Source organism: Capricornis sumatraensis, chromosome 2 (assembly GCF_032405125.1).
Source record: "Capricornis sumatraensis isolate serow.1 chromosome 2, serow.2, whole genome shotgun sequence".
In the NCBI taxonomy this organism is placed as follows: Eukaryota; Metazoa; Chordata; class Mammalia; order Artiodactyla; family Bovidae; genus Capricornis; species Capricornis sumatraensis.
The window spans coordinates 191,920,791-191,938,246 of record NC_091070.1 but is presented as its reverse complement, the minus strand read 5'-3'; the positions used below and the strand labels follow the sequence as shown (position 1 = coordinate 191,938,246).

Below are 17,456 nucleotides of genomic sequence, written 5' to 3'. Positions count from 1 at the left end.
GGAGCCCCAGGAGAGGCACAGCACACGGGAACACTGAGCGCTTTACAGCAGCTTTACTGTACTATCGTTGCTATTGCTGTTGGTGCCGTCACGAGAAGGCCTGATAACAGTATAGAAATGCAGCCTTTAATCCCAGTGTTTTGAAATGCTTCCATATCCCACCCCAAATAAATAAAGACTTTCTGTTGTGACAAACTAGTAAAAATAAGGTGAAGCTTAACATGAATTGAAACAAAAAATTTAAAGCATCCCTCAAATATCAAATAGCCAAATGAGAAGCCACTAACATACATTTAATTGCCAACGTTATCACTGTCTATGTGTTACTGACAAATCCACCATCTCTCCATTTCCTTGACATATTAAAGATAGGCTTTAAAGCTTACCAACATTCCTCTGGGAAGAGACATCTGAATGCAGGACGAGCAATGCCACTGTATTGTGGAGGTTCCCAAATTCTCGTGCTTGTGCAGAACTCCACCGACGTATCTGTTGTCAGAGAAAATAAAGTGGGTGTTAGTGCTCTGGTGAGAAACAAGTGACGAGGAAGGAAAAGTGTGTGGGTTCATGATATTCTGAGCCACATTCTTTCCCAATGTTTGACAGTACGAGAGATCAAAGTGCAAAAAACTCACAGGTTTTCAGCCAGCTTGCTGCTAAGTCACTTCAGTCGTGTCCGACTCTGCGTGACCCCATAGACAGCAGCCCACCAGGCTCCTCCAGCTTAACACAGATATATACGAATTTCTATTCTAAAACAAATACTATCATGCAATCCTATTTAGGCACTGAGCTCTCACCACGTGCTAGGTAATTTTCCTGCACCCAGTACAGTGGGGAAAGCCTGTGCGGCTGGAGGTCTGCAGGCCTGGCCCCTCTGCCACTCACTGATCTGTGAGGGTGTGGGCGAGCTCTCTGCCTGACTTCCTTGTATCAGGACAGGGACAACCTACCCGCTACCTGTTCCGCACCCACCTCATGGTTGGGAGGACCAAATGAAACATTAAAAGTGAGAATGTTTTCAAACTTATGTGCTCCATAAATGCAAAACAATATTAATCACACAATATAACATCATTAATTAAACTGAGTATTATTTAAATTACAATGAATTTAAAATAATCGTCAGTGTCAATGGAGCCCCTGATAAGGCAAAGCTTGAAGTAAAAACTGATACTCAACATAATATCAGCACACAGAGCAAGCTACTGCCAGTGCGTTTATTTATTTAGGCCGCACTGTGTGGCACGCAGGATCTTAGCTCCCTAACAAGGGACTGAACTTGTACCCCACCCCCTCCAGTGGAAGTGTGGAGTCTTAGCCACTGGACCACCAGGGAAGTCCCGTTTTCCACATTAAGGAGTCAGAGTGGCTAGGTGGTATGACAGGGAGCTGAGAGGAGGCCTAAATGACAAGTCTGTCTCCCTTAATAAAAAGAGGAAAGCTTTCCTAGGCAGTGAATCACATGTAGTGGAAACTAGAGCTTAAGTCCTGCGACCCTCAACGAGTTACAATTTCTCTCAGCTGTAATTCTTGCCCAAGAAGGGGGATGAAACTACCTGTTTTACTGAACTGTGAACTTCAGAGGTAGAGCATGAAAAGTAACCAGTTGTGTCTGGCACATAATAACTGCTCTATATATAGTATTTACCATTACGGCATGTTGACATTTTGTGTATTTTAAGTCTATCAAACAGAAGAAATATAATGATTGGAAAAAACACACCAACACAGGAACTTCAAACAGCAGAGTCATTTGAGGATATATTTGACTCTACTATTCCAAAACCATTTCCCTTTCATTTTCTGAATATGAGTATTACATCTGCAGCAATGTTGCTCAGCACTTAATGGTTCAACTTCACATGTGAATAATAGCCTGTGACAGCATCCCATGTAAGCACCTCCACCGGGACCAAGCCTTGCGCACAGTCCCAGACAGTGAGTGGAGGAGGACCCGTGTCACTCTTTCTGAAGGCTTTCCAATCCCCCAGGCAGAACCCATCTTTCCTCCTAGGACACTTGGCACTTCACGTTTTGACTGATGTCTGAGTTAGTCATTCCCACTGGTTATGGCATTTAAAGTAAATTCTATGAGGAGGCTGTAAAAATAACTGAACTCCAAAGAATTTTAAAAGCTATACAGCATTTGTTGCACCTGGACTCAGATGAAACTTACAAAGAGAGACACTGTGGCTCTGGCCAAAACCGTAGCCGGGCCACTGGGCTGCATGAAACAAAAGCAGGCAGTACCTGGGTGCTCTGCCGGCTGGCCCCGAGGAGGAAGCTGATCATGTGTCGCAGGGCAGAATGCTTCAGAAGGAGATCCCCGGCCTTAATCCCTTGCTGTCATAAGAAAGAGAGAATGACAAGTGATGTTCTTACCCAGATAGAAAGCTATTCCAAAAATACAGCCAAGAGAGAAGCTTTAAGTAGTAAGTGTTTAAATGCCATAATTTACATATAGAAAGTACTTGTTGAAAACCTAACAGCCCTCTGGGGCTGCACAATGGCCCCTCATTTCAATGCAGACTCTTGCTCCAACAAAGAGAAATCATCCCCACCTACCTATGCTGGGATTCTTACAAGTAATATACAATTGAAGATTTTTTCAAAAAGGAACACTTGTAAAATTATATCATATACGTCCTATGTTGACCAATATAAATGTTTTGCATATATAAAATTCCTTTAGACTATAAATCCCTAGTGGAAAAAAAAAATCATTTACCTTTTGCACAAAAGTGTTGAACAGGAAAAAGTACTGAGCACAGTTTTTACAATTTTCGGGGACATCTTTATCCAACAGAGCAAGCAGTACCTCCAGTAACTGATGAAGGCTCTTTAACTGGTTACAGGAAAGATGAAATTACATAAAGAAAAAGAAGGTAAGATGGACGTCTGTAATAGGATTAACCTGAAATAAACCACCATAAGAACAAAAGGAAAAGTCTGATTGATACAATCGAGTCTTAGATTTAGAGATGGATTTATGCTTTGGAGAGCAGAAACAGAATTATCAATTTGATCTTCCAGGGAAGACTGGTAGAACTGTAGAAATAATGAAAGAAAAGCCTAGTTTTGTTTCCTCGCCTTCAGACTCAAGGGCATGGTTCCACTGCCTAATGGTCACATTTTCTAAAAAGCCCAGTTCTTTCTGTCTTTTAAAAAAAAGGCAGGGGTTTTAGAGGAAACACTTCTGAATCCCTCCCTCCACTTTGCTACTTCTTCACATAATCACAGATGCAAAGAATAAAAAACACAGACACAGGCATAGAGGCTAGGAACCGAGCCAATGGAGCGAATGGAGAGCAACAGCCTGACGGAATGACAACGGTAATATCAACTCAACTGTGAACTTACTTGAAAGCCCGCTGACGCCTCATGGAAAGCTTTGAAAAACATTTTATTTGTTTAGAAACCATCTTGGTTATCACATTGCTTCTTCTTTCCCTCCCACCCCAGCTGTTTCTGGACAAGTCCCTGGACATCCATGTGTGACCTGAGAACTGAGACCAGGCTTACTGCTCTTGCCAGCTCCTTTCCTCTGGAGAAGGTTCTCGTAGACTTTTGAAATGTTCCCATCCATCCTGTTATACTCATTATAAATACAGTAAAATCTACCATGTATGTGGCATTCCATTTCAAAGTGCTTTCCAATATAAAGTGGGTGGCAAGAGGCACCATTTCCATTAAGGGGGAAAACAGACATAATATAACAACAGCTGAGTATCGAGTGGAATTTACTGAGGCAAATGGTTTACGTCCTCCACCACTCTCTTCACTTTCTTCCCCCTGCAGTCCCGCTTTTAGAGGCTGGTGGGGTGACGTGCTATGGCCTGACCCCATCTGTAGCTAGACTGCATTGGTTCTGCTTTTGTCCTTTGTCTAGGTTGGTATGTGGGAGGAAGCAGGAGAGGGAGAACATTCTTACGTTTACTATCTCAGAGAACTTCCACAGGGTACTTCAGAGCAACGGTATCTAAGCTGTCCTAGGCAGCTCCCAAGGACCTATTTTTTAATATTCTGCAACCAAGTAAGGTTTTGTGAAGACTGCTTCTGCTGTTTAAGCTGACTGAAAGCCACTGCCTTAGAGTAAACCTCCCTCCCCTTTCTTAGGATTCTTGGAACTGAGACAGACAGTGTTCTTCTTCTAGGTCCTTCCTGAAGAGTATATTTGGCCTCCTTCTCCATCCTGGACTGAAACTTGTTTGCAAATGGAGCGCCCGGCTCAGGAATGTTGAAGGAACCAAGTGCCGGGGTGCCATGCACTGGGGCTGCAGCAACAGCCTCCTGCACAGTAAAGCCAACAGCTGAATTTGAAGCAGCAATTTCTAGAATTTACATTTAGCTCACTGAGACGCTGCCTCCAGCCAACGTTTATCAGGAGCCAATTCATTCTGAATACAACATTTTTCAAAGTTTTCCATGTAGTGTCAGCTGTTTGAAACAGCAAACTTGGGAAGTTACTGCTGTATTTGCTAGGACTTAACAGATTGAATAATCAGACTCATGTCATTTATGTCCCTAAGACTTAAAATCTGGGGGAAACTGAGAATGGTAATGAATACCATGTTGTTTGAGCATGTGTGGAATTGTGAACTAGAAGAGAATATGTTACAGAAAACAGGGTTAGGAGGAGGAAGAAATTCAGAATAACAGGAACAAGGATTAGGGATAACAGAGATCAAAGGAGGAGCTACTGCGGTCAGTGCCCCTGGATGGAGGGCACTGCCTGGTCCGTTGCCAAATGAAGGTTCAGATCACGAACATAGCTGCTGAGGAAAGAGACAAAGCCAGGGTGCTCAAAATGACCGCTGGTCTAGACTGCAGACTCTAGACTCAGGCTGGTCTTTATGCAGAGAGACTGAACACAAACTCCTGAGCGAAGACTCTGAGAGGGAAGAGCTCCAGACAGAAAGCCCTGATGCAGATCAAAGCAGATCTGAATTCTGAGCCTACCCTGATGTCTGGGATCTGAGGAAGAGAGGACAGAACGCCTTCCAGCCTGGCACTGATCAGGATGTCAGTTCACGGAACATGCATTTTTATGTAAGTTACCAGACTCTAATCCTAGGCTTTTTTTCTTATTATGTGCAATTTAAAACATTTGGTAAAAACAGGATGTATAAACAGTATTTAGAAAACAAGACTAACCTTATCCTGATAAAACAAGGCACTGTCTAGGGTTTTCTCCAGGATTGTGGCCACAGCAACGCGTACTTCTCTCACATTGCACTCCAACAAGAAAATCCTAACACAAAGGGAAAGAGGTGTAAAAAAGCAAAATAGATTTCTATAACCCAACCTTCCCAACACGGGTCCCACCTACTTATCCAAGGAAAAAAATTACTCCAAAATGTCAGTTCAAGTCTCCTGAGAGTGTTGGCAAACACAGGCCCTCATGAGAGAGGAAGAAGATGAAAGAGGAAAAATGAGACCTTTGAACTTGGAAGTTAGATTTTTTTTCTGTTTCTTCCTTTCTTCCCCTAAGATGAGTAGCTGTATAAATGTAAATTTGGACTTCAAGAGATATAAAAGCAAAGAACCTAAGGTTTTATAAATTCTGTTTACTCAGGAGTAATTTTCCCTGGCACCCCTTCGATTTCTCAGAATAGGATACTAGTTAAAGAGTTCTCAGTCTACACAGCACCTCCTAAACCCTCTTTTGACCTACAATGCCATCTGATTTTCACTTCCCTTTCCTTTCCTCTCCCAACTCTGACTTATTACGTGGTCCTCCTAGAAGCACGTGAGGCTGAAAATGTCCTGCTCCCTTCCTTTCTTCTCCTATGATGATGACAACGAGAGCAGTTAAGGTTTACCAGGCATGTCCATTATATTTGGTGCGTCCAGTGTTACACTCAGACACCACACTGTCCACTGAAAAGGCGTGACCTAACCCAACCCTTTGCACAGCGAGGTGGTAGATGCAGCGGCCTCAGGTGTGGTGGGGGCAGTGGGGCGGGGCGGAGGGGGCACCATCAGTATCCCTGGGGCTGGGTGAGAGTGGTAACTAACTACCTTAGAGCAACCAGGTAATTGCATGCATTCCCACATGCAGTGAGCCCTTCTCTGCTTCATACACGCACTCTGACATGACAACCCTTATTATAATCAGCACAGTGAAAACTTAACTGTTTCTAATATTTCTCAACAGAAAATTCTGTTTCATGAGCAAGATTTAAATACAACATAATTTTGATGACCCAAGTCAAAACTTTCCAGATGAGACAGTCTTTCAGGTCACAGCAGTGAAAGCTGCCCACGTCTGTCTTGAGGGCAGGATGAGCTGACAGCCCTGCCCTCCTTCTCCTCATAGGAAGACGAGAGAGGAGCTTTCCAAGGCTGCTTCACTTCTGCTCATTTCAAGTAACTGTTAATGCTAATAAGCATTAGCTACTTAATGTGAACCCAACACAAAAGGCTGTTCAACATCCACTAAGGCTCTTTTCCTAGAGTTAGGAAAGGTAGAAAAGTTTAAAAGATTCCTTCTGTAATATTTGGCTCTAGGGGTCTGATTAGGTTCAGGCACAATTCTTTTGGGAAGAACATTTTTGGGGGTGCTCCACATTACCTATCACGGACATTAGGAAGCACTGTGAGGATGCAAAGGAACCCAGAATATGGGCAACTCTATAGGTCGAATGGCCTGTCTCACGCCAAATACATGGCATGACGGAAAAGGTGGTGGGGATATGGGACAATTACAGATTAAAAGAACAGGAAGAGACACACACACCAAATACAACATGAGAAGCTCATCTGGACCCCAATTTGTACAAATTCAATGGTAAAATGACACTTTTGAGGCATCTGGGGAAATCTGAACATGACTGTGTATAGGATGGTATGATATGAAGGAATTATCATTTTTGCTTGGAGTGATGATGGTAAAGTGTTTACTTTTTTTTTTTTTTTTAACCTTAACCTGTTAGAGATACATGCTGAAAAATTTAGAATGAAATAATGATGTCTGAAGGTTACTTTAAAATACCTCAGAGAATATAGGTATGAGAATGTGTAGAGTTGGAATAAGTAAACATGACTGGCCAAATGCTGACAACCTGAGCTGGGGATGGGTACAGGCTGTCTACTTTGCTGTATGTTTAAAAATTTCCACAGGAAAACAATTTTTTAAAAAAATGTTAAGTACCCTTCAGGTTAGTAATTTTTAAGATCAATTTAAAAGCAGTATTTGCTTCTAGTTTAATTTTTTACAGTTATAATTACAATTAAAAATTTCCCCTGAAGAAGACTACATGGAGGGGCTGATCTGAGACAACAGCCTCTTCAAGTTTACTAAGATATTAATATAGTGCATATTTATTCGTTGTAACACTGACAAGTTGTATTAAAAGTGCTAAAGAAATTAGTATTTAGAGAAAAGTGAAAGTGAAAGTGTTAGTTGCTCATTTGTGACTAACTCTGTGTGACCCCATGGACTGTAGCCCTCCAGGCTCCTCTGTCCATGGGATTCTCCAGGCAAGAGTACTGGAATAGGTAGCTATTCCTTCTCCAGGGAATCTTCCCGACCCGGGGATCAAACCTGGGTCTCTATGTTGCAGGCAGATTTTTTTTTTTTTTTTACCGTCTGAACCACCAGGGAAACCCAATTAGAGAAAAAAGAGAATAGAAAATATTAATTCTTCAAATAATGAAATCAGAGCAATTGATAATGATAACTGGGCTTTATAAAGAAAGGGACAAAATATAATAAACTCTGTCAGAAAAACTTTAGATTAGGTAATTTACCAAGATTCTTTTTACCATGTAGGAATTCTAAGAAACCAAATCACACTATCAAAGGAAGTTACTGAGTTTTTCTGGAGATATTTAAGAGCAAGCCTGCTTGAACATAAAAGGGAGTCAAATAAATATTTTGCCATATTCCTTTCATATGGATGGCTCTATGATGTTCTACTGCTTAACACAATACTCAGGAGTCCTGACGGGAGGATATTTTGGAATTGAGCTGGAAAAATGGGTGAAAAATTATCTTAAAGTAAATTCTAAAAGGACAGGCAAAAATACTTGAAAGACACATTGATTTATTCTTTCTTTGTGAACTGTATGCATGTATATATGCACAAATACTGAGCACTTAAGTCTGCCAGGCTCTATGTGTACAGTAGGGAATCAAACACACACAGCTTCTGCTTGTCAAGAAGCTGACATCTAGTAGAGGGGACAGGCAAAACAAAAGAACAGGGCAGACCTACTTCAAACTGGGTGGTCGGGAGTGAGCATCCTCTTTGCCATCTGATGGATGAGAAGGTGTTTGCTATGCAGGGATGAGGGGAAACTGTTCTAGGTAGAGGGAATAACAGGCAAAAAGGTCTTTATGCAGAACAAAGAGCTTAGTGTGTTCAAGGAATCAACAAGCTGCTGAATGCTAAGATAGGAGGAAAGTGAAACACACAGGCAAAGCCCATATTCAAGGGAGGCCTTTTGTGTTCTATAATGGTAAAGATTTTGGTTTTATTATGAGCAGTGAAAATCCACTGAAGAAATTTTAAGCAAAGAAGTAACATGATCTACCTAGTTTTAAAAGGAAGGGGGAGGTAGAGATACTAAGCGAGCCAATAAATGAATGTTAGAGGCTCAGACCTAGAGATGAAGGGGAAATGGGATCAAGGGTTTCTAGATCTTAACTTGCCACTGGATGACAAACTCCCTGTGAGAAAGGAGTGGCATTTCTGAATTCCCGGTGGTCTGCTTTAAGTTAAGAGGTATGAGAGCGTATTTGTATGCTGACAGCAGTGACCTGATAGAAAATTCTGGAAGATAAAGATGCTGGAATGATAAAGAACCAACTTCCTTGAGAAGCCTTACTCATGTAGAGAGATTCATTTTGAGAGGAGAGAGGACACTTCTTCCATCCTATCAGGAGGGAAGGGGAAGGTGGGAAGAGACTGGCTGGTGTGTAACTTGTGATGGGCGATGGTGGGCGCCGCTGCTCATCGGCTAGACTTGTGCCTGAGTGAAACCCGAGGCAAGGCCACTGGCTAGGGTGGTGAGCCAGGACAGCTGTGGCAGAGGGAGGAAGAGGTCCCTGGGGACAAAGGAGCCTGGACACTGAGAAATCAAGGTGCTCGCTGCAATCCCCATAGGAATGTTGAACTCTCTGAGGATAAGAGAATGAGAGGGAGCAAGGTATAAACATTCACAGTGGTTGGACCATCTTGAAAAACAAAATTACGTTTTAACTACAGATACACAAGTAAATATACTATCACAGGTAACACACATCAAAAGATTTTTGAAAAAGAGTGTTTTTGCCAGAATCCAAACATATCAGCAATACTGTGGTATTACTGTGCAGTAACCCAGGACTGCTGATCTTTATCTGACACCAGACTGTGAGTCCCTGAGGGGACAGACTTGTATTTGAGAATCCCCTGAGTGACAGCAGGGGGTTCAAGACATGCTTGCCTCTGAGCAACTGGCTCTCTGCTTAAAATTGATTCCAACCAGAACACTAATTTCAAGTTGAAAAACAAAGCGTTACAAGAAACTTCAGCTCTAAATCACTGGAAGAGAAACAAATTTCTTTTAACGAAAAGATACTGACACTTACTTTATCAATTCTCGTCCTTCAGAACTAATAAAGTATTCAACTAGCCACTGACAAGCATCAAAACTTTTTGAAAGTAGTGCTTCAATAGTGGCAATCCATTCTTCAGTGTCGACCCTTTAAAAAAGCAAAGACAGTGATGTTAGATAGCCTGGCAAATAAATTCATGGAGTGTCTTTCACTTAAAAAATTTTTTTAAAAATTTTTCTCGGGAGTAGGGTGGAGGATAAGTATGTATTCAATGATCGCTGGACTAACACAGATAGTGAGTTCAATCCCCACGTCTGGATATAACTTTCCCCAGGTTCTAAAGATAAACAGCATCTAAACCTTATACCACAGTTATTTCTTTTTCTATTTTTTCCATCTTTCCTCCTGGATTAGAAATTCCTTAAAAATAGGAACTCATGTCTTCAGCATCAGAATGTATTAGTAATTGCCTTCAAATATTTAAAAGAATGTTTTGAATTTTTGAGTGTCTGAATTTATAAATTCAACTTTTGTTTAATTAATGCCTTTTGCAGAACAGACTGTGAGAACATAACATTTCTTACCTGAGTTTTTTCTTTGTTCGTAGGTAAGTTTGAAAAAGGAATTGAATGGCAAGCTGTAAGCTAACCTTTGCCATGCAAGGATAGTATGGATGCTTTAATTTAGTCTGTGAGAGAGGGAGGAAAAAAAGAGATTTTTTTTCACAGTTTTATAGATTACTATGCATTGTTACAAACTGAGTAAAAAGATATATAACAACAATAATATATATAATAAAGTTAAATACTAGTAAGAAAAATAAAGCCAGTTTGTTATAGAAAATGTTCCAGTTAAATTTTAAAAAGATTAAGAAAAGATCATCTGCATTTCTTACATGAAGCCTTCTCAAAATAGAGCCTTTAGGCCATAAGATGTTAAGTAATGTACTAACAGACTAAGAAAGTCTTCCCCTTATTGGCAAACTGTGATCATGGTACTCACGGAAAAGAAGCACTTGGAGACTAGTCACGTCTGACTACAAATTACGATGATCAGTCTCCTCACAGCACAATATCCATTTACGTCACTTATGGCTATTAAATTCTTTACAAAATATAATAAAAGCACTTAAAAAAGCCAATAAGTGGAAAGCCGCACTCATTCACAATCTGCACTGTACATTCTGAATACTGCCTGTATTTGAATATCACTCAGTAACTGACACATTTGTGAGAATTTTTTTTGGCATACAATCTAAATGCTAACATGTAAGAATAAGGATAAGTCACTGAATGCTTTGAGTGAGTGAAAGTCGCTCAGTCGTGTCTGACTCTGCAACCCTATGGACTGTCCATGGACTGCTCCAGGCCAGACTACTGGAGTGGGTAGCCATTCCCTTCTCCAGGGGATCTTCCCAACCCAGGAATCGAACCCAGGTTCCTGCATTGAAGGCGGATTCTTTACCAGCTGAGCCATAAGGGAAGCCCACTGACTGCGTTAGTGGAAAGATTTTTAACTATGATCCTTTCTAACGTCTCTAGTGAAACTCCGACTAGTACTTACGGCATTCAGTGATGCTAACGACAAAACAAAACTGAAATAATCACTACTGTATACATCTCTATTCTTCATAAACTTGAGGTTTTCGTCTCTCACCATCTACAAAACAAAAGTGTTAATTAGTTTTAAGAAACAGGGTAAAATTATTCAATATGTAGAAGATATTTTAGTGATAAGTTAGGGTAAAACAGGTTCATAAAATACTTCTCTCAAGCTTTGAAATTTTTAAAAAGGAGAGAGGAAAAACTTTCAAAGATAAAGAGTTGTAAAAAGGTGAATTATTATTCACTAAACGAAATTCAGGAAAACCACCATGTGACAAGTCAATTCTAATCTGTTACTCTGAGTGGAAAGGGACAATCAGAGTTTTTCCAAATACAACCAACTCCATGCTTTCCATGTATCAGATGGCTTAATTTACCTTTTTTTTTTTTTTTTTTTTACCAAAGACTTCATATTTCTCTTAAATTTTTTGATTCTGGCTACTTAGCTCTTGATTACTTAGTGTATAAAGTCTGGACAGGGTAATGGGATAGTCTGAATTAAAATCCTGGCTCTGTGACGCTGGCAGCATTATTTCTCCCTTCTGAGCTTTTTCCCCTTTTCACCTGAAAAATGGGAATTAAACCTGCTACTCCACAAGAGTATTTTAAGAATTAGGGATTTAAGCATGTAGCACAGGGTAGGTATTCAATAACTGATGATGATCATCATTATTATTAGTTCTACCCAAAGGTTATGAACCTTATTTTTCTTTCCAGATTTTATAAGTTAATATCAGCAATGAGTTTTTGCACTGCCCACTCCCTCCCCCTTGCTTACAGGGGGCACCCACAGGCACATAGCAGGCCAGGGACGGTGCTCATCAACCCTGAGTCTATAGCCACTTCTGGGACAAGGTGGGTCAGAGGACACTGTGCTAGGCTGTCGCTGAGTCAGAAGTTCTAGACATAACTATGTCCACAAGAAGGCCGGCAACAGTAGTTATGGACCTATGAGATAAGATTCCGACATTTATCTGGGTTTTCTCCCTTAGAACTTGTTATACAGTTCTTACCTGGTATATTCGAACAGGCATTTTCTCCACAAATAGTCCTTTCTTCTCACCTTTTTTCACCAGCTTGGTTAGAATAGACAGTCGGTCATTGTTAGGCCTATGGGGCCGAGGAGACGACTGAGGTGAAATCTCTGGTGAAGATGGTGCTGACCTAAGAGACATAAATAACGTGTTAGATTTAAAAATAAACTATACAGTTTCCTGATTCAATGTATTAAAATGCAAATTCGTAGAAAATAGGACTTAAAAAACCTTTCAGACAGTACTAGGTTCTGGACATAAAGTGCACTCAATAAATGAGATTTTTAAAAAATCTCAATTCTAAAATGAAATAATTTCTCTCCATGTTTCTAAATACAAAGAACTTCTTGCCAAGGAGGTAACCACCAAGGTTACTTCCCAACTTGCCAAGGCAGCAGTGAGAAGAAAGACAGGGGGTAGAGGGATTTACTTACTTACTTTTTAGAATTTCTCCTTAGTTTAGCTAATTACCTTTAAATAACCAAAGAGCATGCTCTAAAGATCACAATATCACCTACTGAAATCACACAGCAAACTACACAGAGGAGAAACTCACAGAGAGAGGTCCTCGGCTTCCTGCCGTACGACGCTGACTCGACTTTTCTTTGGTAACACGGGGGAGTTCTGATCAGACACCCTCTGGTAAAAGAGCATGTATGCGTTCCAGTATCTTCGGCGTACATCAGTGTAGGGGTTCGCTTCATAATGAGACAACAGGAATAATTCTTTGTAAATAAAAAATTTTCTCTTGACAATTTAAAACAACAAAAATCCAGCAAGTAAGTACTTACTAAATTCGTTAAATGCAAAGTATAAGTAAAGTGCATGTCTTTTCAGAGTGAGACTTAAAATCACTCAGACGGTGCTCCAGAGGGTCAGGGAGTAAGGGAGCTATACGGTAAAGACGTAAGGGAAAGAAGGTAAACTTTCCCAGGCAAGCTGAAATCCAATTAAAGGGCAAGTCACATTTGAAAGTAAATTCTGTGGCACCGGTTGGGGCTATAATTGGCCTCCCTTAACCATTTCTGCACAAAACAGCCAAATCTACGTAAATTTTGGCAAAGACACTATATTCAGCCACTAAAGGCTGCCACCTTTAGATACATGACTACCACGGTCTGGTATCAAGATTTAATATTGTGGATCTCACACAGGGGGAAAATTTTAAATGCCCCTAGACTATTTTGAAGTCAGGTATAAAAAATGCCAAGGTTTCTTCAAATAGTAAATTCTGATGGGATTCTGTCAAGTACTTTTGTGTTTTTTTTTCTGGGGGTGGGGGCTGTGGAAAGATTCGTTTGCCCCACTAACAAATATAGCTTTAAAAACACAGGTGCTAGAGATATCTTCTCTATTAATCATATACCTCTACGTAAGTGAAAAGGAAATTCGAACATTTTAGTGGACAACTACTTCTTCTGAAACTATTTTTAAGGTTGAAATTCTTTCAAGTTGTTCAAGTTGTTCTTTAATATTCATTTCTCACACTTAACTTACTCCTTACCCTAGGAATGTTGTAAAGAATCAAAAAAATTAAAAAAATTTTGTAAGCAGCTTAAACTTTTTCACTCTGGCTATCAAGGAGTTTGTGGATCTATATGCCTAGAGCAGCTGTAAGTAAAAAAAATAAATAAAATTGGTTCTATTTTTATATAAAAAATACTGCTTTCAATGTGATAGAAAAGTACATATTAAAAAATAAAACCAATGGAAAATATACATTTGTAAAAACTTACTTTGATCATAAACTTTTGGTCTATATTCTCCTCCAAAGCATTCATACTCCAGGGTCTCATCATTAAGGTCAAATTCTTCTATAACTGTGTCATTAAATTTATACCACTTTCCTTTTCCACATCCCCTAGAGTGCACATTTGATAAAACAAACATGAGGTTAAAAAGTCAAACTTCCACCCCCAGCATTCATCTCTATGTATTGTCTATAAATACAGAAGGTAATTACCATTTGAAAACACCTAAGAAAAACATAGCAAAAGTTACTTCAATTTTTTAAACAACTTTTCAGAATAAAGGGATAAAACAGTTGCAACAAGTTTTAAAAATCCAATACGGGAAATAAGATCAAAGAGCAATGTGAAAGCTTCTGCTCTACATAAGGGTAAGTGTGAGTAACAGTAGGGAAGAGGGAGCAGAAGACAGATACAGGAGGGCAAGGGTGAAGGAGGGACACAGGAGGAAGAGAATGCACAGAAGAGAGACAGGAGGGCGGGAGGGGGAGCAGGGGAGGGGCACAGGAGGGCGGGGGAGCAGAGAAGAGGAAAAGGAGGGCAGGAGGAGAGCCTGCTGGAGGGGTGGCGTGGCATGAGAGCCGCTTACCGCCTATCCTTGATGAAGGAGTAGTAGTGGCCCGCATGCGCCTGCCCACTGTGTACAATGACACCAACAAGTTCATAGTTTTCTGTGAGGGCAACTTTTTTCCGTGGAGATCCTCCACCTCCTTGATCTGTACTTCGCCCATTTTCACCAACTTCGGAAGACGAATCTTGGCGAGCCATTCCTGAAACTGTGTAAGGCTCCATGTTTAGCATCCAGGGAAACTATTTAAAAGCAAAAAAAGCACATTGATGATGGTTAGCAACATACAGGGCCACAGCCACTGAATTCTGTACAAACAAGAGGGATGTGTTTTCCTAATTTAAGCAAGGAATACCCTCCAACTCAAGCACACCATCTCAGAATGGCTCGCAGGTCCGGGAGAGTCTAAGTAGTCTCCTGTTGGAGCATTAAGGAATGGCTTCCTCTTCTGTCACCAGGATGCCTTCCAGATATGAAGGTCATTGTCCAGAATCTGCCTGTGCCGCTAGTAGCAGCAGCTTAAGACACGGGCTGTGTTCTTCTCAGAATGCTAAGGTTTCCCATTTTAAATGAAATTTGAAAATACAGAAAAGGAAACAATAAAGAGAGTGCAGTAATAATAGCTATTAAAAAAACTAGGTAAACAAAAGTTACCCTTATCTGTTCATCGTATTTAATGGAGCGTCCACTCTCCCAGTCAAATCCAAATCTCATCAGGTGAATGACCAAGACACTAGGTAACGATTTAATACAGGTCCTTTTCACTGTTGTTCTCTAAAGAGAAGCAAAACCCAATTATTTCCATGGAGATGATAAAACATCAAAGTAATTAACACAGAGGTCACAGATTTGTACAGGGTTTTCCCATCTGTGTGAACACAAGTCTATACACAATCTAATGGAAGTAACAACAGGAGGTTAAAACTGATCTTACATAAACCATGAATAACAAATTAAACCTATTTTTTTAAAAGGGCAAGTGTAATACCTTTTCTTTACACTTTTCGCAGTAATATGCATTACTTCCCTCAAGAACTTCTCCTCTAACAAACTGGTCCAAAGAAATTTCCAAACTCTGACAGGAAGTAACTCCCAGATTGAGAGCCATGAAAGCTTCTTCACGCTCGTATCTTGAATAGCAAACAACAGAAAAACCATGATCAACAATGGAATGAAAAAATCTTGAAATTACCATAATAATTGAGACTAAACCCAGAACTACATTCATAATCAGTGTAATATTTAACACACACCTTCCCTCATCCTTCTAAAAGTAAACTACCAAATAAAAACGCCAACTTTTGACCACTTAGAACTGCTTAAAATTAAGAATTTCAACAAAGAAACTTTAGAAATGAAACCAAAGAAATTTAATTCAAAAAACATATATAGATCTATTAGGAGATATATCTGCAAGCCTCTCAAGGAATAAAAAAATCTACATCATATTAGAAGAATCATTCAAAAAGGATGATGGTTATTTTTTTGATGTCAGTGTTATTTTCACTAACCTGTGAGGACAGTCTTTACAGATTTTCTGATCAGAATAGATGCCCTGAAAAGTATTCTTAAAGATTTGGTCTCTCCCCATTTTCTGTTGAAATAACAGAGTTAAAATTTCAGTTGACACCTTTAGAACTTTCAGGTTGTTTATACAGAATTTTATTTAGACCTAAGCTAAAGCACAGGTTTTAATTTACCAACAAAATAAAATTAGTCGGCTTGGTAGTTTAAGCTGGGAACTAATGAAAGAATTACAACCCGTAGACCCACTGTCAGAGGAACATAAACAATCAGAAAAGGAAGAGCAGAGCCCTCGGCCACACTGATGACAAGGACGGCACTCTCCATGGTCACCTGAGTCCTTCTCCCCTTGCCACAGTCCCCAAGCTAGCAGTGACTCACCATGATTTCTTCTTTCTTCTTGTGGACAGAATGCTACAAATTTGTAAGTTATTTTATTTTGGGCCCCCTGCAGTAGAAGCAGAGTCCTAACCACTGGATCACCAGAGAAATCCCTGTACATTATCTTTTTTTAAAGAAACAGGTAACGTGTGCCTTCTGATGAGAGGACAGGTAATGCTGGCAGTGACGGAGGCTGTCTGTGTCTTAGAAGGCGACACCACTTAGGAAGCTTGTGACAGGTTTTACCAGGTAGCGGTAGGAAGCTCTGGGTCACGTAACCACAAACAACTTCTGAATCTGGTTCGTCCATTCCCTTTGACAAAGCAAGACAGCTCTGTGTGGAGCCATGGGTTCACTGCTGACAGCTGCACTGCTCTGAGGCAAGGTTATGTCAATGCAGACACAGTGCACAGCTATAAATAGTTATTACTATAGGATATAGGTTAAGAATTATATACAAGTGTCAGATGAATTAAGAAAATAAATCTATAATCTATAGTGTTCTGTATATTTTGATATTCAAACCCAGATGAAATGAATTACAGTTGTGGTGTTAAAGATAATCACTTTCTGATTTGTAATCCCAAATTCTAAAGCACTGTTCTCATGCTAGACTTTGAGAGAATGAGAGGGAAAAATGCAAGTTTTTTCTACCTTGAGATACTCATCCATCTGATCAATGAGACTGGTGAAGAATTCATATGCATCCTGCTGTTCTCTCACATAAAGTTCTTTGTTCCACATCTTGAAAATCTATGTAACAAGAATTAAATACATTGTTGAAGGAAAAATAGCAATTTCTGAAGATGGTAGAAAATGAATGTGAGAGAGTCTTTAAATGCTTCTAAAAATCAAGTTCACTATGAGGATATAAAAGTTTTTACTGATGTGAGATTAGCTTGCATTCAGCCATCTATGTTTTTCCTCAGTCTCTTTATAATAATAAGTGTATGAAACCATAAAGGGTGAGATTTAAGGTCAAGGAACAGACAGTTTCTCTCCTAGAAACTATACAACCTATGGGGAAAATATAAGGCAAACCATAATACA

At 40.0% G+C, this 17,456-nt stretch overlaps 1 protein-coding gene across 1 annotated transcript in view; it reads right to left on the bottom strand.

The window, feature by feature from the left end:
• USP24 (ubiquitin specific peptidase 24) overlaps positions 1 to 17,456 on the bottom strand; it is a 163,498-nt gene that overhangs the window by 20,175 nt on the left and 125,867 nt on the right. The window contains exons 45-59 of the mRNA XM_068966782.1: positions 17,061 to 17,159; positions 16,013 to 16,095; positions 15,490 to 15,631; positions 15,156 to 15,275; positions 14,523 to 14,743; positions 13,922 to 14,046; positions 12,742 to 12,883; positions 12,165 to 12,315; positions 11,111 to 11,206; positions 10,132 to 10,235; positions 9,581 to 9,694; positions 5,158 to 5,254; positions 2,732 to 2,848; positions 2,254 to 2,346; positions 387 to 489 (exon numbers count right to left, since the gene is read on the bottom strand). Of these exons, the coding sequence (XP_068822883.1) occupies positions 387 to 489; positions 2,254 to 2,346; positions 2,732 to 2,848; positions 5,158 to 5,254; positions 9,581 to 9,694; positions 10,132 to 10,235; positions 11,111 to 11,206; positions 12,165 to 12,315; positions 12,742 to 12,883; positions 13,922 to 14,046; positions 14,523 to 14,743; positions 15,156 to 15,275; positions 15,490 to 15,631; positions 16,013 to 16,095; positions 17,061 to 17,159 (1,807 nt within the window). The remainder of the gene's footprint in view (positions 1 to 386; positions 490 to 2,253; positions 2,347 to 2,731; positions 2,849 to 5,157; positions 5,255 to 9,580; positions 9,695 to 10,131; positions 10,236 to 11,110; positions 11,207 to 12,164; positions 12,316 to 12,741; positions 12,884 to 13,921; positions 14,047 to 14,522; positions 14,744 to 15,155; positions 15,276 to 15,489; positions 15,632 to 16,012; positions 16,096 to 17,060; positions 17,160 to 17,456) is intronic.